Below are 20,746 nucleotides of genomic sequence, written 5' to 3'. Positions count from 1 at the left end.
ACATTTTGTCTTTTTGGCATGGTCAGCCCCTTCCCTAAATCACATTTTTAGACTGTTCAGTGTGATCGAAGTTTCCCAAGCAAACCATGACATTCCAAGGGCCTAAGATCACTTCCTAGTAGCTGAGGACAAATATCAGACCTCTTACTGGGTAAGATTAATGCTTCACTACATACCACCTGTGGGAAAAGACATTTTCAAAGATGAAACCTGTAAAATTTTATTACAGATCAGCATTAACATGAATATTTGCAATCTGTTTTGATTAAAGGGAATGCTAATTTTTAACTCCAATGAAGTAAAATGTGATCTTCCCCCATAATTTATTTTTCTCATTATTAGACCTACTCACAAAAGAATATACTCAATTAGTAATATCAAATTTAGAATTTTATCAATAAAAAATGTGGAAATTTGTTTTCCCTCTTGTTATATAAGTACTTACATAATACCCTCGATTTTGCTTATTGGCCTGCAAAGACTGAAATATTTACTATCTGATCCTTTTACAGAAAAAGTCCACCAACCTCTGATGTACAGTCTGATTTGTCATACTGCTGAGATGATTAGTTTTATGAGTTAACTTGGTGAGACTACAGACCTTATTATTCAATCAAGCACCAATCTAGGTGTTGCTGTGGAAGCCTTTTGTAGATGTAATTAACATCTACAATCAGTTGACTTTAAGTGAAGGAGACTGTCCTCAATAGTCTGAGAAGGCCTGGTCCAATCAGTTGAGAGGCCTTAAATGAGCTTTCCTTGAAAAAGAAGAAATTCCATCTGTGGACAGCAGCTCCTGCCTGAAAATTTTTAGCCTGCACTTCCTGATGGCCTGCCCTATGGATTTGAGATGTGCCAAACCAGCCCCACATTCACATAAGCCAATTTCTTTATATTTACATTACATTACATTTCTTTATATTTATATACTTATCCTACTGGTTCTGTTTCTCTGGTGGAATCCTGACTGATTCAGCTGCTCACTACAAAACATACCACCTAAACTGTGCTGCTAGAAAACCAAAAGGGAAATTATTTTATTTTATTTTTAATGTTTATTTATTTTTGAGAGAGAGAGCACAAGCAGGGGAGGGGCAGAGAGAGATACACACACAGAACTCAAAGCAGGCTCCAGGATCTGAGCTGTCAGCACAGAGCCTAATGTGGGGCTCGAACTCATAAGCGGTGAGAATATGATCTAAGCTGCAGTCAGATGCTTGACCGACTGAGCCACCCAGGTGCCTGAAAAAGGAAATAATTTTATATAAAATGAAATTAATATTTTGCCATAGCTGCCTGTCAGCTGTGATATTATTGCCTAATCTAATTGACTTTTTAAGGCAGAAAGGGTAGTGAGAGTTATGAATAAAGAAAATTTGGGAAGACTTTAAAATTTGGGTCAAAGCAACTTTTTTTTTAATAAAAAAACTTTTTAAAAATGTTTATTTTTGAGAGAAACACAGAGTGCAAGTGGGGGAGGGGCAGAGAGTGAAGGAGGCACAGCATCTGAAGCAGGCTCCAGGCTGTCAGCACAGAGACCATTGCGGGGGCTCGAACTCAGGCACCCACAAGATCATGACCTGAGCTGAAGTCAGAGGCCTAACAGACTGAGGTATCCAGGCTCCCTTACTTCTTTGTTTCTTGATAGAATCTGTTCCCAGAGCAAAAGTGAGATTTTTCCAAGAAATGTCTTCATTAGCTTACCTCTAGGACTCTTTTCCTGGGGGCCCTGTTGCTGGCTTTCAGAGCACCCTTACCTTCTGGCATTGTTGGTAAATCCCAAGCTTTACAGGAGAGTATTCTGGGCTTTTATCAGATTTTCATATGAGTCCGTGGCACCAACAGGATAAAAACCACAAATGACCTCCTCTGTAGGTATATATTTACCATAATGGGTCATCTGCTGTGTACATTATCTCCTCTAATCCACACAACAATCCTATAATTATAGTAGGCATATCCCATCTTGTGCTGATAAGCAAAAGAGTGTGGATTTGAATTCACATCAGATACCAAAGCTCCTGCTCCGGAGCCAGGGGAGGGAGTTCGGTTCAATCACTAGGCTCAGTTGTCTGGGAACTTCCTGACCTTGTGGTGGTGGCCTGGGGGGGCCCAAGTACCTGCTTGGCTTCTGCCCACTTGCCTAGCGAAGAGCAGGTTGGAGCGGACCTCCTGGCCTCCTAATGCGCCCCAGCCCAATGGGAGGGAGGAGGAGCGGGCGCCCCGGGGAGAGGAGGGCGGGCCCTGAGAGGGAGTTTGAAAAGAGGAAGGAAGTGGGGCCCGGCGGAGCGCCTAGCCTGGCTGCTTCCCCACAGAACGACGCGAGGCGCCCGCAGCCCCCCTGGCCCAGCCATGGCCCCCTGGCGCAAAACTGACAAGGAGCGGCACGGCGTGGGTAGGTGCGGGCACGGGGTCCCCAGCTGGGGGAAGGGCAGTTGGCCAGAGAACCGCAGGCAGAAAGATGCTGCGGGAGGCGGCGGCATGAGCGCGGGCCGGGAGCGCTGACCCAAGGTCTGAGGGCACAGTGGCTTCCTCAGGCTGCTGCGGGGCCAGCTGGGTGAGGAAGAGGAGGCAGAGGTAGAGGAAGGAGGGCACTCCGCCCTGTGGGCTTCGCCTAGCCCGTGCCCTTTCCCGCCCGGCGCGCAGCCCCCTGCCTCTCCCCAGTGCTGGTGCATCCCTTAGAAGCAGTCCAGCCCAGTGCCTGTCAACCTGGCTCTGTGTGCCAGACTCCCAGTGTTTCGATGAGTGGACTCCATTGCCCCATGTAGAGAGTGGGCCTCATAAAGGAGCGCTCGTTCCCTCCCCTGGCCCGGCCTTGCCTGGCCCAGTGACACCCATCTGTCTGCTTCTCCTGCCTGTTCCTTCTGGGTCAGATGACCCCTGATTTGGTAGAAGGTCCAGAGGGCTATACTAGCTTGTGGGGTGGTATTGGAGGGCGGAGTCCTTCACTCAGCCCTGGAGAGCCTATGCGGAGAAAGGCTTCTCTGCCAGGTTATCTGGGGATATCCAAGAAGCCAGCCTCATCAGCTTCAGCCATCTAAGCTCCCAGAAGCCTCTGCCTCAAGCTCAGGGGCGGAAGTGGTAGCTGGGGGAAGGGAGGCTTCAGGTACTGGGACTCATTCTACTAAGTGGCACCCGTGGTGCAACCTCCATAGACTCACTGTGGTTTTCAAACTCAAGTGTGAATTTGAAAACCGCTGTATGGCAGACACCACCCTCAGAGATGAGGATTGAATAGGTCAGAGGTTGGAGGATCCGGGGGGGGGGGGTGCTATTACTATGGGTAGTCCCAAGGCCACTGTTGGAGAAATACTGCCCTGGAGAGTTCAACATTTATCTGTTCACTTAATGGGCTCTAGGCACCATGGAGTGTTTTAAGACGAATGGTCCCCATCCAGACAACAAATAATAATCTATACCCTTGAGGGGCTCAGTTTCTTCATCTGTAAAATGGGAAGTTTGAACTAAGCCCCAAAAGGACCATGTTTAACCTCAAAGCTTCTCTAACTTTGGCCCCTCTAGCTGGGGGTATTAGGCTGAAATTTTTCTCCAGTTAAAATGGGGACTGTTAAATAGGGCAGACCATTGTAGGTGGAGAGGCCAATGTAGTGTAGGAGATGAAAGCTAGACCTGGAGGGGATATCTGGGAAAGAAGAGAGGTTTGCCTTTCACCTGAAGGGAATGATTATGCTCAGAGTAAGCTGGAGCCACATTTTGGAAGGCTATAAATGCCAGGCTAAGAAGTTGAGATTCTTTCTACTTTGGCAGTGGGGAACCAAAGAGGGCTTCTGAGCAGGGAAGAGGCATGAGCAGATTCATGCTGCAGCCAGTGTGGAGGACGTTTGGGTGGACAGAAGGGCGAAGGTGCCTGGGCAGCAGACAAGAGACAGTATTGGTGGTCTAGGGTAAGCAGGGCAGTTAATGGGGGAGATTGAGTGATATGGAAGTGTCCCAGCCTCCATCCCAAGGGCTGCAGTGCATTCCTGCTGTGAAGGCCCTGTGCTAAGGTGTGAGGATCATGGGCTCTGGTGCTAGACTGCTTGTTCTTGGATTCCAGCTTCTGACACTTCCCAACCCTGTGACTCAGACAAGTTACTTACTCTCTCCAGGCCTCAGTTTCCTTGTCTGTATGATGGGGATAATAATAATACCTGCTTCCCAGGGTTATTGTAGGATTAAACAAATTCATCCACATAAAGTCCCTAGAATGACAATTGTACAAATCAATCCTCACTAAATGTTATCAATTATTATTCTTAGACTTTGTCCTCTGCATGGAGGTTTAGTTGAGGACATGACATCACAGGATGGGATAGAGTTACAGGATGGAGTGGGGTTCCCACACTCTCTAGAAGAGGAAAATCCCACCTATGTGCTCAGAGATTGGGAACTCTGTTAGGCCCTAAGCTCAGAGGCTTCTTGATCTGATAGTATAGCTGACATCTTTCATGCCTACTTGTGAAAATTCTATTTCATTGGGGAGCCAGAAGGTCTATGACCCTCTAGGGAGCCAGAGAGCACTTGGTAGGTGCCTGCTCATCAAAAGAATCTCTTTTCTCTGCAAATGAATGCTGGACTAAGGAAGGTAACCTCCAGCCCTCTTTCTTAGGCCCTGGGTAGATGGAAGGAAAAGGCAAAGTTTAGGTTATGATGAAATGGGGGACTGGAGTCATGGAACAGAAAGAACAGAAACCTACAGTAAGGAGTCTGGATTCTAGTTCCAACACCATCACTATATGCAGACAGATCTATGCTCTCGTTTTCTCATTGCAAGTTAAGTAATTAATATTTTTTGATTTCAAGGTGTTCTTTTATGAAGAGCATTTGAGATAATGAGTATGGGGGCTTTGAAGAAGAAAAGAGAAACATATAAAGGATTAGGGGGTTCTTGAAATATCTCCAGAGTCCCAGCCAGGCCTAAAACACAAGGATAATCTGAGCTTTGCTTTCCTATTTGGTTTCCTTGTCAGGAAACCAAACATTGCTGGTAACATTAGCCAGTCTTTTTCTGCCTTAATTCTCAAGGATTGCTGGTGTCTATTTGTCTTGGGGCTGGCTTTACATGAGGCTCCTTCATCATCAGAACTACTGGCTTCTTGCTCATCTTATTGTCTGGTAGGCAGCCAGTTGACCCTTCATATAGATCTATAGTCAGATTATTTTTCCTTCCTTGGGAAAGGAAGGAAACGTGTGATCATTAGGGTTCCAGAGAGTTCCAGAGGCGGGATACGTGTTTCCAAGAACAAAACAGTGTGACTCTGAAGTAAGAAAAGGCGCAGACTCTGTCCTTGGAGGAGATATATGTAATGTTAGAAGCTGTGGCTGTGAAGTCAGAACTGATTTCAAATATGGGCCTGTTTCCTCATCAATAGAGTGGGGGTAATGATGAATAATGTCAGTCTTGGGGGATTGTTGTGAAGATTGGATGGGGTAATGCAGGAAAAGCATTAGTAATGTGGTTGGCTCAATGAAAGTTAGCTACTAAGGTCAAGGGGGTTACCTAACGGCTCTGGATCCAAGAGAAACACAGAGTAATGCCAGATTCAGGACAGTTATGCCTTCCAAGAGTATAATATTTTGTGGTTTATAAGACCTATTCTCGTGCAATATCTTTGGCTCCAGAACATTTATGTGAGGCATTATCTTCATGTTATACATCAAGAAATCAAGGCCCAGAGTTCATATAATTTGGAAGCACTTGGGTGTGGCCTTAAATTCAATTGACTTTATAGGCCCTTTGCACCACACTAGGATGGAATCTGGGAAGGGGAACGTCATAGAAAAAGGCAAGATGTTGGAATGTATGTGGCATTTGGATCAAACAATAAATATTCTGCTTTGGTTTTAGTAGATGTTTATAATGGGAAACAAAACAAAACAAAAAACTTTGGAGAGGTAGGTTGCAGCCAGATTGTGAAGGGCTTTGAACACCAACCTTGTAAGTTTGGACTTCGTTCTGTGTACAATGGAAGTTTTGAGCAGGCATGCCACCCGTAAGAATTTAATATAATTAATTGTGAGAAGGGCGGGGATTGGATGTAGGAATACAAGAACAGAAGTAAGTGACCTTTTACCTGTTAACTGCCTGATTAGTTAACCCTGCAAGAGTCTACTTATAATAACATTTCCTTTTCACCTTTACTGTGTTAATCCTCTCTGCCTGAGTCTCAGTGATGAGAGCTTCCTCCTTGAAGGAGAGAAGGGAGAGCAGAAAAGGGAGAGGAGGAAAGAGTATAACAGTATCAGTTAAGAATAAGTGTGACTGGGTGATAGAATGCCTCTAAACAGTGGCTTACCCAAACTAGAAGTTTATTTCTCCCTCAAATAGAAAGCCCAGAAATGGTCCATGAAGAGGGGTTCATGGTCTACTATGCTGCTTCCTCAGCATGAGGCTGCTGCCTCCTGAACTGAGCTGGTTGCTCAAGCTCCAGTTGTCAAGTCCCCCTTCCAGCCAGAAAGGATGAAGGGAAGTAGAAGTACATGACCTTTCTCTTTAAGGACACCTACCTGAGGGCCCACTTAACACTTCCTCTTGTTTCCTATTAGCTAAAGCCTAATCACGTGACTGAGAAGGGAAGCTAGGAAACGTAGTCTGTAATGCAGGCAGCCATGCACCCAGCTGAAAATTAGGAGTGCCATTTCTAAGGAAGAAGGGGAAGAAGGATTTGGGGGATGATATGTCAGTTTGTTTAAGGCAGCCATAAGAAAGTACCACAGACTGGGTGGCTTAAAAAATAGAAATTTGTTTTCTCACAGTTCTGGAGGCTGGAAGTCCAAGGCCAAGGTGCTGGTAGATTGGTTTCTCCTGAGGCATTGGCTTGCAGACACCTGCCGTCTCATGGCTTTGTCCTCACGCATTCATCTCTGTGCACGCTCACCCCTAGTGTCTCTTCCCCTTAGAAGGATGCCAGTTATATGGGATTAGGACTTCACACTAACAGCCTCATTTTTAATTTAATCATGTACTTAAAGAACTGATCCCCAAATATGGTTACATTCTGAGGTCCTGGGGATTAAGGCTTCAACAAACAAATTTGTGGGACTAGGCATGGATAACAGTTGAGTCCAGAAGGGATGACCCATTGTCTGTGGTATGACATTTAGGGACAGGTCAGGCTTTTCAGACAGAGAGTGAGGGGGGGAATTGGTGCGGGGGGCTTCAGTGATGCCTAGAAACCTCTTCTATATGCAGGCTGTCTCTGGTTATGGTTGAGTACTTGCTGGCAGTGTTGGGGAGCATTGGTAGTGCCTTCTAAGGGCTGTTTGGGAGGATCTGTTCTATGCCCCTCCCTAGCTTCTAGTGGTTTGCTGGCAATCTTTGGTGCTCCTTGCCTTGTAGAGGCATCATCCTGATCTCTACTTCCATCTCCATACAGTGTTCTCCCTGTGTATGTGCCTTTCTCCAAATTTTCCTTTTAATAAGGACACCACTCCTTATTGGGTTAGGGCCCACCCTAATGACCTCATTTTCACTTGATTACCTTTGTAAAGACTCTATCCAAATAAGATCACACATTGATGTACTGGGGCGTAGGACTCTAACACATCTTTTGTTTGTGGGAGGGGCACAATGCAAACCATACTAGGCTCTGCAAAAGTAGGAAAAGGGTCTTTTTCCATGTCTTGATTGGGGAATATGGATGAATCTGAGACCACCCCCACATACAGGAATGCCTGTGATGCTGTTGCAGTGCAGGACCCTAGACAGAGCTGCTCCATGCCAAAATGGACAGATTTGGAGTGGACAGTGGGTACTTGAATCTTGTGCGGCACAGGCTCTTATTAAAGGAACAAAATCCATTCAGACTGGTTCAATTAAAAGTTGTGCAGTATTTATGTGTATGTGAGGAGGGGGTAGGTATATTTTAAGGATCAGGGGAAATAAAAAAGAAATCCAGGAAACATGAGAGGCAGGTGTCTAGAAGGGTCTGAACTGCGACCACCCTGGAAACCTCTGTCCCCCTTCTTGTGGCAACCCAGCTTCTCTTAACACATCAGCACTATTCTCTTCTCTCTCCTCACCAACTCCTTCTAATTCCATCACTCATTCATAACTTTGATATTCTGATAACATCATAATAGTGGCCCCAACATGCCACCCACCCCAACTCTGCATGACTTTGCAATTCAAGTGTCTACTGAATCTTTTATCCATATTTATTTGTTCAAAGGTCTGAGAGAGGAGATCTGAATAGATGGACTCACATTTGCCAAGGTAATAATCAAGGAGGAGGGATAGAGAGCATTTTTCACTCATTAACTTGTTCAGTCATTTACTCATTCATTCTTCATTATTTCTTAAATATTTATTGGGAATTTCTTATGTGCCAGGCCCTATGCTAGACAAGGAAATTACTAGAATTAGACCAATATGGTTCCTACAGTGTTGGAGCTTATAGTCTAGTGGGAGAGATAAAAAAAAAAAAAAAAAAAAAAAAAAAAAGGACTTTGTGGAAAAATCAATAAACATATAATTACATTATATGTGCCAGTGTAAGAAAAGAGTTTGTTCCGTGAATAAGAATATTGGAGAGAAGGGTCTGAGAAGGCCTCTGAGGAACAATGGAGGAAAGAATTCCAAAGGAAACACTTGGAGGGATCTTAGTACATGTATCTTTGCTATGGAGGCCAACTATATCTTGGACTGGTCCCTAGAAATTAGTCTGGTGCAACAAGAACAACAACAACAACAACAACATGTATTGGAAATCTGATTCCATCCTAGCATCAATTCTTAGGTGCCTGGCTTTCCACTGTCTAAAGCATCAGCAATTTGGGATTGTTCAGAAGTGCCTGCTCTTTGAGTCCACTAAAGAGATGGTCCTAATCCCTAGGCTTGTGAGAGCTTCATCAGTTAGTGGCTATCTTGTTCCCAATCATAGTGTTTGTATTTGAATGAACCTTAACAGACTGTTTACCAAGCTCTGCTTCTTCCTGAGATCAACATCCTTATATTGCTGTTGTATGTTGAGGCAGGCAATGTAGTCACCATAATATTATAATTTCTGGATCTTTGGACTTTTGTTTGTTTGTTTGCTTGTTTTTTTAAAGCTTACAGGTCTTTAATAGTCAATTACACATGGGTGCCACAGTCTGTGTTCTGTAGCAAATGTCCTGCAAATGGGAAAGGATAATGCTCATCACCATCCAAATCCAGAGGAATCTGGGTAGAGACACTACAAAGGTTCCCTTTAATAGGCACTTTCTCCCATCTTCCTACTTCATTTAATTGATGTGAGTTAAAACACAGTAAGGCTGAGTTTGTAAGCCTCTTAAGTCTTACTTGGTTTTTAGTTCTCTTTGGAGAAAGTCATCTCCTGTGACCTCAATAGGACACTGTCAGCTTCTGCACTAGTTTAAAGCTATAGTCATAGAAACTGGGGTTGGAAGGGGATATGACTTCATTTCTCACTTTGCCAGACCCCTCTCTAGACATTACTCCAGGGCACTTAGAGTTTTCCTGACAACACATGATCCCATGAATCCAAGCCTAAACTAAGATGGTAGAAGGAGACAGGTAGACACTGTGACTTGCATAGATGCAAGATCCAACACAGATTCTGAATAGAACAGATGTTGAGCAGTCATTTGTTGGACTGGATTGAGTGGTGGCAATGCCAGGGCTGAGACACCATGATCAGCATGTTGGGTTTTGGCAGAGGGACAAACATAGTGCCAGCTGAACCTATAGGATTTGCCAAGGAAGTGGGAATTTGCTGCTTGCCTCACTAGTTGTGTCAGTAGAGAGTTGTCTCAGGAAAGAATGTTCTGGGTAGAATCAACAGTCAATGCAAAGGTCGTGAAGAGGGTACCTCTCTGATGTGTGGGAGGTCCCTGTGGCTGGAGGAGAATAAGCAAGAGGCAGAAGAGTAGGAAATGAATTCTCTGACGGGAGGTTGTATTGAGTAGTGCCTGGCACATGTTGCAATGACTTCAGCTTTTACTCTAAATGGAAGGAGGTGGGACACTGTAGGGGTTTCAGTAGAATTGCAGAATGTTCTGAGTTGTTTGGAAAGGATTATTCTAGATGCTTTATGATGGAGAGAGGGGAATTAAATGAGGAATCAGGAAGGCCAGTCCAGCAACTACTACAATAACCCAGGCAAGAGATGGTGGTGGCCCACACCAGGGAGGCAGCAGTGGAGGAGGTGAGATTCGCTTAGATTCTGGATGTGTGTGTTGTAGGTGGAGAAAATGGGATTTTCCTCATAGATTGGAATTAGGTATGAGAGAAAGAGAGGAATCAGGAGTGACTCCAAGGTTTTTGGTATGAGCAGCAGGGAGAATGGAATTGCATATGAGACTTCCTTACTTAAACTGTTGATCTGAGTTATCCACAGTGTCATAAATACTAACATTGCTCACCTTTTTTCAACATGGTACATTTACAGGGCACTTGTGCTACCACATTTAACCACCCTGTGAGATGGGTACTTTTATCATCCTTTCACAGATAAGGAAATGGAGGAGCAGAGACCTTCAGGGTCTCACTGAAATGCAAACTCTTTCAGGCAGTTTCCTTACACTTCATTCCTGGAGGAACCTCTTCTGTTTTACTGAAGTACTCAGTTTTCATCTTTTAGTTATGTAACAAACTACATGTCACTTCGCCCACTGGATAGCATATTGTCTGAGGGCAGAGCTCTGTTTTGGGGTCAACTTTGAGTCCATCCAGCTATAAGGCACTAGCAAGAACATGCTACATAAGAGAAAGTAATTGTTATTGTAACATGGGACCCCTTAGGAATCCAGTGGACGCTGTAAACTTCCTTCTTGCAAATCTGTACGTGTGCCGTTTTGCATTACAATTTCATCACGGCCCGTCCATGAAAGTGAGTTAAGTAAGAGCCTGGTAAAAGTACTCAGTAACTGTTTAGTAAACCAATACAATAGACACAGCTAAGGCATTCTGCCCAAGGTATAAATTTTTGGTTTTGGGAGCTGTGAAGGAGAAGAAAGCTGTTTTTATTGCCTATTCATATCAATTAAATTCAGTAAGCCTGTGTTAAGTGATGGTCCTAAATTGGGTATTATGCTAAGTGATGGTCCTGAGCTGGTTTTGATAAAATCACAGTCCCTGCCCTCAGGAAACTTACAATTCAGTAGTAATCTCTCTTTCTTCTTTTTGTTCAAGGCAACAAACAACACCATTATTAGTACTAATGTCTCCATTTCACAGGTTGGGCACGGGTGCACCTTTTGCTTCATGCTACCATAGCTCTTCCATCACCTTCATCATATTTCATTGCAGGTTCATGTTGAATTATTTGGCTCTTCCCTAGAATGTAAACTCCATGATATCAAGACAATGACTCTTGCTCTTCTCTGGCACAGAGCAGGTGCTCAATTAGTAATTGTTAATTGGATGGATGGGTGGGTGGGTGGGTGGATGGATGAGCAGGTGGGTAGATAAGTGGGTAGATGCATGAGTGGTAGGGGTGGGGAGGTGATGGGTTATGGGTGGCTTTTCACTATCTGGTGGTCTCATAAGATTCGGATGGACTGAGTTGCCCCGTCTTGCCTTCATCTCCTCAACCCTAACCGTTTCCTGTCAGGAGGCTGGGTTCTATGAGAGCAGTACAGCAATGAATGGAGTATTCTTGAACTCTTCCTCAAACATATGGACCCCTGTAGTTGGCCACTGTCCCCAAACTCAAATAGAGTCACCCTGGGATTTTATTCACATGGTCCAGCTGTCCCTCATTGGGACTATGTCCACATCACACCAAGCCTACCCCCCTTCCTCCCTGCCCTTACCACCTTTATTCTCCACCCACCTCCTCAGGGGCTCTCACTCCATTTCTCCCCCTCGCCCTCCCTCTGCGCCTCCCTCTCCTTCTAGTCTCACCTCCTTCATGGGGCCTCTCTTGATCTCTCTCCTCTGAGACTCCACAGCTGCTGTCCACAGCTTAGCCTTTTATTTTTAAGAGTTTCTTGTTTTTTCTGGGTTAATTTTGTCTCTTCAATTAGATTTTACAAAAGCTCCAGGACAGCAGGAACTATCCCCTCTCTTCTCACTTTTCTAACTTGCAGGATCCAGCAGAGTGTCAGACACTCCCTTCCCTGGAAGTGAGGGGCTGAAGAAATCAGCCCTTGGTTTCATCATAAAGCCATTCTTCCAACTCTAGTGTGTGAGTGTGTTAATATAGGAGAGAGTGTGTGTGAGTGTGTGTGTGCACCTACAGCAGCCCTGGAAAGGAGAGTGAATCCCATCATGATGTTTTAGAGTAGTGCTTAACAACTTTGACACTATTGACATTGGGGCCAGATTCTTCTTTGTTATGGGGCTGTTCCGTGCACTGTAGGATGTTTAGCAGCATCCCTGACCTCTATCAGCTAGATGCCGAAGCTCCTTCACTTCATCCTCTTACCCCTCCAGACTGTGACAACTGAAAATGTCTCCAGACATTGACAAATGTTCCATTGGGGGCAAAACTGTCCCTAGTTGAGAATCACTGTCCTTAGTTAGAGAACTCATGGCAATCCCACCTTTCTCTTGTTAGCTGAGCATGTCCCTTTGGCTTACTAAAAATGGAGTACAGGGACTCCTGGGTGGCTCAGTCGGTTAAGCGTCCGACTTAGGCTCAGGTCATGATCTCGCAGTTTGTGAGTTCGAGCTCCATATCAGGCTCTGTGCTGACATCTTGGAGCCTGGAAGCTGCTTTGCATTCTGTGTCTCCCTCTCTCTCTGCCCCTCCCTTGCTCATGCTCTGTCTCTCTTTGTCTCTCAAAAATAAATAAATGTTAAAAAAAAATTTTTTTAAACGGAGTACAGTGATAGGCACTTTGGCTTCTTCTTGGCTGTGTCATCCTGGACTATTCACTTGATCTTACACTACCTCAGTCTTCTCATCTGTAAAATGGAGATGACAATGATTGTACCCAAGAATTATGGTGAGGATTAAGTAGGTGACTATGGATAAAGCCCTTGGAATAGTGTTTAGTGCACAGAAAAGCTCAGTGGAGGTTGTAATTCCTTTGTCTTCTCCTGGTCAGTGGAGGATTACTTCCTCCTTGGTTACCTCTGGCTGTGATTCTCAAACCTTATTCAATACCATCACTGGATGTGAGCTCTGGCCTTGCTGCTGGAAGCTTCTGCTGGGTCATGGCAGTTGCCCTCCCTGATGCAACATCAGGATGTTGCCTTGGTGCTGAGCCTGTCAACACCTTGCTCAGAGACTTCAGGCAAAATGCTTGTGCATTTACAATGAGTGTGTTTCACGTGAATTCAAAGTGGGCCTGCCAGTAGGTGAGTACCCCTCTAGGTTAGAGACCCTCCAAAGTCCAGCTCAGGGACTAGAGAAGTGAACTCAAGGCAATTGTATTATTTTTCTCCATTATTGTTTTTGCTCCTCTTATGTATCTACTTTTCCAAACTCTATTATTAACACTTGGTATTTGCTGAAGCTTTTACTTTCAAACATGTCAGCAAAGAGCAGGGCCCCAGGTGAGGTATAAGTCCACCCTAAAGATCACAGAGCACTTGGCTGCAATCAAATTGGCAGCTAAGCTGAATCAGCATCTCCTGAAGTAATCTTAAGAAATTCATGAAAGAGTTTAACCAGAAGAAGGGGCATACCTGCCCTTCATGTTCGCATCCCTTCAGTTCAACAAGTATTTATTAAAGCTCTGTAAATATTGATTGAATTCTACTGTGGGAACAACACTGGGAATTCAGTGGTCAAAAGGCAGACTCAATCTTCACCCTCACTGAGGCTGGAGAAAACAGGAAATGAACAAGTCTAGTGTATACTGTGTGTGTATATATATACATATATGTAAATATATACCTACACACACACACACACACACACACACACACACACACATACACACACTAAATTGTAACATCAGAAATAGGCTGGTAAGGGAAGCAAGAACTTTGGACTCTGATCTGGGCTTGAATCCACTTTTTACCACTTTCTAGCTGTGTGGTCATGGGCAAGTTCCTTAATCTCTGAGCTTCTCACATGTTACATGAAGATAATAGCTTGGAGGATTACTGTGAAGATTAAATGCAGTGATACTAGTAGAATGCCAGGGATTTTATCTGTCTTATCTGTCACTATAACCCCAGGACTCAGAACAGTACCTAGCCCACAGTAGGTGCTCAGATGAATATCTTTGCAAAAATCATATATGCTTGGTAGATAATATATGCCCAATAAGTGTTTACCTTTTTTTGGTGGGCAAGCAGTGTGTGCAGTGGTTAGAAAGCAGACTTCTGGATCAGTCAATTGACCTATCTAAGTTATGAGGTGGATAAGTTGTTTGCCCTCTTTGTGTCTCAGTTTCCTCATCTATAAATCCAAGAGAAACATGTACTTACCTCCTAACATTGCACAAACTACAGCGACCCCACCCTAGTTGTTTCTGTGCACTGCATGCTATAACAATGGTGTTTACTTTTTATTTCTCTCAATTTGGGTTCCTGATGAACTGTGTATCTAAATATGTTTAAGTGGAATTGGTGGCTAATCAATGGGTTCTACTTCTAGGGTTGTTGAAAGTCTCACCTGTCTCAAAGTAGCTGTTTCCACTGGCTTGCCAACCCACATTTCCAGTATCTGAGTCCTCATTGGGTTTAATGAGCCCAGATGACCTTGGTACTTTAAACATCCCTTTGATCCTCAGCTATAAGTATTTTGGTTTGAGCCGGCTTGTCAGTAACCAACTGCTGCCTTGGTTCTTGGGTATAGTACTTTGATGGAGGAAGAAGTCAAATCCTTCATGCAGATGTGTCCGTATTCTCCAGTGTCTGGAGACCTTATATGAAAGGGGAAGCTAGAATGGGTGTCTCTGGGAATCCTGCCACCCACCACTTTTCCATCTTCCTTGGGTAGGCATGGCTAGGGTGGGGCAGGCTATGATTTTAGTGGCTTTACTTATTTTTTGGCCTATATCTTCCTCATGTTTTTCTGCCCCTTTTATCCCTCATTCAAAAGTTGACAGTGGTTAGGCCTACAGGGAATAGGGAAAAAGGTGATCTGTTTCTACACTGGTCAGAAGTAACTCAAATGAGGATCATAGATAAGCAATCAAACTTTAGCAAACAGTAGCATTCTTGTTCAAAGTTTCCTGTTAGTCATTTAGAAAATTTAACAGAATAGGGTATTGGTATGCAAAGCCACTTCCTTGTCAGTAATGTCTGATTTTCCCCAAATGGAGTCTTGAGAATAGAGGCCCTTATGCAAACGCAGAAATACATTTTTAAATTAAACAGCAACATCAGTTACTTTCATTTTCATACAATGTGCGTCTTTGGAATGAATACAGACCTTCATGTTGAATACCATGTTTCAAGATCTCTCCAAGACATTTTCTTAAATTGATCAATTTGAACCTTCTAATCCGATGAAGCTGGGCAGAGGGTGAGGAAGGGATTCCTAAGGAAAGATGAAGAGGAAATAGGGAACAAAACAGTCTCACCCCACCCTCCTAATGTCTGATGGACAGACCTTATTTGCTAGTTCCTCAGAGGCCAACTTATTTTGTGGATAGGATTCTTCTGTTAGAAATCTCAGTTGCCTCCATGGCCCTGCCCAGGTCTGTGACAGACATGTTCTCAGCCAAATTTCTGGGGTTGGAGGGAGCAAGGAGTGGGAGGGTCTGAGTTAGAGCACCAGCAAGCTGGAGCAGGTCCAAATGTCAGCAGCCTGTGTGGGGACAGGGTTTGAAATCAGACCAAGTGTAAAGGCAACAGAGAAACATGCTATGTTTATGCAGGAGAAGAGATTCCTGAGTCCCCTGAGGGCCTTCTCAAGGTCTGGTTTTGAACAAAGGATTAATTTTATTCAGTGTTGACCAACAGTGTCATTTGTTGCAAACTGCAGGGAGACAGATTTAAGGTGACCTAAAGAAGAGCTCTGAAGGAGTTCTTCTGGAAAGATTGCTTTAGGAGGTTTTATAATGCTAATAAAGAGAAAAATGATGACCATTTATTGAGGACTTACTATGGCCAGACACCAGTAAATCCTTTGTGTTTTAATCTCAGCTGAGCTTCCTAAGAACCCTGCAAATTAGGGACTATCATCTCCTCCGTTCTATGATTGGGGAAAATGAGACTCAGGGGTGTGAAGCTGCTCCAGCAGCCTTCCACTGGCCCTTACAGTGACTTTGGGTGGATTACAAAAATAATACCCCTCCCCTGCCCAGATCACAGGTTGCATACTAACCTCCAATGGGTCACCCCTTGCAGGGCAAACCTGTATAATCACATGCTGGGGCTCTGGGCTTGAGGCCGGAGCCAATAAAGGGCAAAACTAGGCCCAGGAGCCACATCTGCGTGACTCCAGATAGACTCTTGACTCCCAAGTTTTATCGTCTCTCAGGATCGAGATTTTCCGTTACTATGAATACCTACAAACACTGGTTGGTCCCATGGTGAAAGGGCTGATTTGTATAGGTGTTTGGACTAAATAGCCTCTAAGTTTCTTCCTTTTCCCGTAGAGAATGTGGCAAGACTGAAGCGTGAAGCGGGGTCTGGTGAACACCTGAGTACCTGCCATCTAGGTTCTGTGGGTAGGGAACAGGTGCAGAGAATGAATAAGGCACAGGGCTGGGTTAGAGTCCTGGCTCTTACTGCCAACAGGGTAAGGGGAGATTATGGGTGAGCCACTCAAACCTGTACCTCTGTACCTCATTTTCCTCATCTGTAAAATGAGGATAGTAGCTACCTCGTGTAGTAGTTATGAAGACAACACAAAAGGACAATTGAGAATATGCTTCTCTGGGACACAGTGAAACAATATTATAAATGCTTCTTTTTTATGTTTGAGGAGGAATCTGATCTCATTTCTTCTCCAAGGCTCCTTCACTGATATGATTACTGCTTTCACTCCATCCATAAGTTTTGTGAGGTTGTGTTTTCATTTTCATTTGTCTCAAAATATTGTCTAATTTCCCTTGTGAGTTCTTCTTTGATACCTTGTTGCTTAAGAGTATATTGTTTAGGGACACCTGGGTGGCTCAGTTGGTTGTACAGCCAACTCTTGATTTTGGTTCGGGTCATGATCTCACAGTCCTGAGACTGAGCCCTGAGTTGGACTCTGCACTGAGCGAGGAGTCTGCTTGAGATTCTCTCTCCCTCTCCCTCTTCCCCTCTGCTGCTAGTGTGCACACATGGGCTCTCTCTCTCTCTCTCTCTCAAAAAAGAGTATATTGTTTGATTTGCACATAGTTGTAAATTTTCCAGTTTTATTTCTCTTATTCATTTCTAGCTTCATTCCTCTGTCATTGGAAAAGACACTTTGTATGATTTCAGTGTTTGTAATGTATTGAGATGTGTTTTGTGGCCTAACTTATGGGCTATTCTAGAAAATGTTCCATATGCATTTGAGAAGAAAGTACATTTTGCTGTTGCAGGATGGAGTATTTTGTATATGTCCTTTAGGTCTGGTTATTTACAGTATGGCTCACATATTCTATTTTCTTACTGACTTTATGCTTACATGTTCTGTACATTACTGATAGTGGGACATTGAAGTCTCTGGTTATTATTAGCCTCTGCCTAGTTCTCCTTTTAATTTTGTCAGTGTTTGCTTCATACATTTTGGTGCTGTTATTAGGGACATCTGTTTATAATTGCTATATCTTCTTGGTGTGTTGACCCTTTTGCCAATATATGATACTCTGTCTCTTGAAACACTTTTGACTTAAAGTCTGTTTTGTCTAGTATTACCATACCCACTACAGTGTTTTTTGTTACTATGTGCAAGGAACATTTTTTTCCCCATTCTTTTACTTTGAACCTAACTTGTATTTTTGGATATAAAGTGAGTCTCTTGTAGATAACATACAGCTGGATCATGGTGGGGTGTGTGTGTGTGTGTCTGTGTGTGTGTGTGTGTGTGTGTGTGTGTCTGTGTGTGTTTGGTTATTGTTTTATAATCTTTTTATCAATCTCTGCCTTTTGCCAAGACAGTTTTATTCATTTACATTTAATGTAAATACTCATAAGGAAAGTTTTATTTATAACATTTTGCTATTTGTTTTCTATGTATCTTACATGTTTTTTTGTTCTTCAATTCATTACTACCTTCTTTTGTGTTTAATTGATTTTTTCTAGTTTACTGATTTGATTCCTTTCTCATTTACTTTTCTCTCTGTTTTTTGCTTATTTTCTTAGAGGTTAACCTGGGGTTCACAATTAACATCTTACCATAATAAGAATATATTTTGAGTTAATACCAATTTAGCTTCAATAGTAGACAAAACCTCTGCTTCTGTACAAATCTGTCTCTTCCCTTTTGTTGTTATTGTCACACATTACATTTTTATACATTGTGTATATGTGTGTATTATAGATTTTATAATTATTATTTTATGTATTTGTCTTTCCAGTTGTCTATTAGTGATGGACCTCTGTTTCTGTTTATCTCTTAACTTCTCCTTTATATTTGAAGAATAATTTTTTGAGAGATAGAATTCTTGGTTGATTTTTTTTTTCCTTTTAGCACTTTAAATATGACATCCCACTGCCTTCTAGCCTCTGTGGTTTCTAAAGAGAAATCACTTATTAATTTTATTTAGGAGTCTTTGTACATGATGATTTGCTTCTCTCTTGATGTTTTTAAAATTCTCTGTTTTTTTTTTTTTTTTTTTTTTTTTTGACAGTTTCACCATTATGTCTCAGTGTGGATATCTGTGTTTATTTTGCTCAGATAGCACTGACCTTTTTGGGTCTGTAGATTTATGTCTTCCATCAAATGAAAGTTTCTGGCCATTATTTTTTCAAATATGCTTTCTACTCCTTTATCTCTCTTTCCTCTAATTATGGAATCTCCCATTGTATGAAGTTTGTGTGCTTGACAGTATCCCACAGGTCACTTAGGCACTGTTCATTTTTCTTTATTCTCTTTTCTTTCTACCTCTCAGGCTGGCTGATCTCAACTGACCTACTTTCAAGGTTATTGATTCTTTCTTCTGACTGCTCAAGTCTGCAACTGAGCCTCTCTAACATTTTTTATTGTATTTTTTAGCTACAGGATTTCTATTTTATTAGTTTGTCATTTCTATCTATTTAATAATATTCTCTATATTATGCGACATTATTCTTTTGGTTTTACTTAGTTATTTGCCCATAGTTTTCTTTAGCTAGTTGAGCATAAAGACAATTGATTTAAAGTCTTTTTCTTATAAATCCAATGTATATCGTTTGTGAGGAATTTCTATTAATTTCTTTTTGTTCTTCTGTGAATAGGCCATACTTTCTTGTTTGTTTGTTTGTTTGTTTACATGCCTCATAATTTTGTGTTGAAAATTGAATATCTTGAATATTATAATGTGCTAGCTCAGATGTCAGATTCTCTTCCTTGTCAGGGCTTGTTGTAGCTGCTTAATATAGGATATAATGGTTTGTTTGTTTAATGACTTTTCTAAAGTACTTTTGTGAAGACTGTATTATTTGTTGCAATATGGTCACTCAAATCTCCAAATGCCTGGAGTTGAAAGGAAAAGAAATCTGCTGTTTGCAGCTGGACTCTGTATGTGTGTATTGGGGCATACTTTTAACACTTAACCAGGCCACTTGCAGCTCTGCCTTAGCCTGCCTGCATTTCCTGACAGCATGGTGCTTGAAGGTCAGTCAGAGTTGAGAGTTTACGGCCTTCTCCATCCTTTATTAGCATGTCCAACCATGTGCATAGCCTTCCAGATCCCCTGGTATATGTGGGTATTGTTCAATCCATATTTATCCATATTGTAGTAACTGTAACTACTTTATTCCTTTCTGTGGCTAAATAATATTCCATTGTATGGATAGACTCTTTTGTTTATACACATGCCAGTGGGGGGAAGACAGAAGAGTGTTAGTTAAGCAGGGGAGTGATATAATCCCATTGCACTGACTATTGCTCTGGCTAATGTGTGGCGATTGGATGGAGGGAGGCAGAGTAAATGTGGAAAGGCCCATGAAATGGCCATTGTTCTGTCTCTCTAATCCCAGTGGTCTCCAAACCAAACAGAAGCTCATTGCTGATAAATCATGTGACCAAACAGGGCAGATAATAGATTGAGCTAAATGAGAGGAATCCTGAGTCCTCCTGGTAGTCTTACCATTGACTTAATTTACTTCTACTCTCCTCATTCCTCCGAAGCATAAATAATAAACAATAATAAAGGACAAGCTCATAGCTCTAATCCTTTGGGGAGCCCACACACAGGTCAAAACAGACAACTACAGTTTCTTAGAACAAGGTCCTCTCTGCTCCGTCTGGCTCTAGAAACCCACACAAAGGACACAGAATACCATTTTCAAGACCACCACCGAGGTGGGGAGTAAGGATAAGTTAAAATGCCGGAAAGCTTTACCAGGTTTCAGTTGCCTTTTTCTTGATTAAGCATTTTCTTGATGTAAACTTTTGACTATTTTCTAGGGTTCTGATACAGTTGATTCTGACAGCTTTTGTCAGATTTCTCATTACTTCTTTGGAGGGACAGGCACGTGGAGTTCCTTACTCTGCCATTTTTGCTGAAGTCACCCGAAGAAGTAGTTTTTGAATACATTTTGTTTTGTTGACATATGAGGAAACTGAGGACCAGTGGGAGAGGGAGTAAATTGAGTTGCAACAGTCGCTACCCCATGGATGAATCTTGAGGACACTGCTGAGTGAAAGAAGCCAGTCACAAAAGACCATGTATTATATGATTCTATTTGTATGCAGTGCCCAGAATAAACATATCTGTAGAGACAGAAAGTAGATTAGTGGCCACTTGGAGCTGGGGTAACTTTCCGAGGTGATGAGAT

The 20,746-nt window shown here is 42.7% G+C and overlaps 1 protein-coding gene across 2 annotated transcripts in view; it reads left to right on the top strand.

Annotated features, from left to right (window-relative positions):
- Positions 1–2,279: 2,279 nt before the first annotated feature.
- The window catches only part of DOCK2 (dedicator of cytokinesis 2), a 413,468-nt gene continuing 395,001 nt past the window's right edge, over positions 2,280–20,746 (top strand). For both annotated transcript variants that reach the window (XM_042947072.1, XM_042947066.1), the window contains exon 1: positions 2,280–2,395. In XM_042947072.1, coding sequence (XP_042803006.1) covers positions 2,353–2,395 — 43 coding nt within the window. In that variant the 5' untranslated portion in view covers positions 2,280–2,352. The remainder of the gene's footprint in view (positions 2,396–20,746) is intronic.

The sequence above is a fragment of the Panthera leo genome, chromosome A1 (assembly GCF_018350215.1).
Source record: "Panthera leo isolate Ple1 chromosome A1, P.leo_Ple1_pat1.1, whole genome shotgun sequence".
NCBI classification, from domain to species: domain Eukaryota; kingdom Metazoa; phylum Chordata; class Mammalia; order Carnivora; family Felidae; genus Panthera; species Panthera leo.
This window is presented reverse-complemented; position numbering and strand designations above follow the sequence as displayed.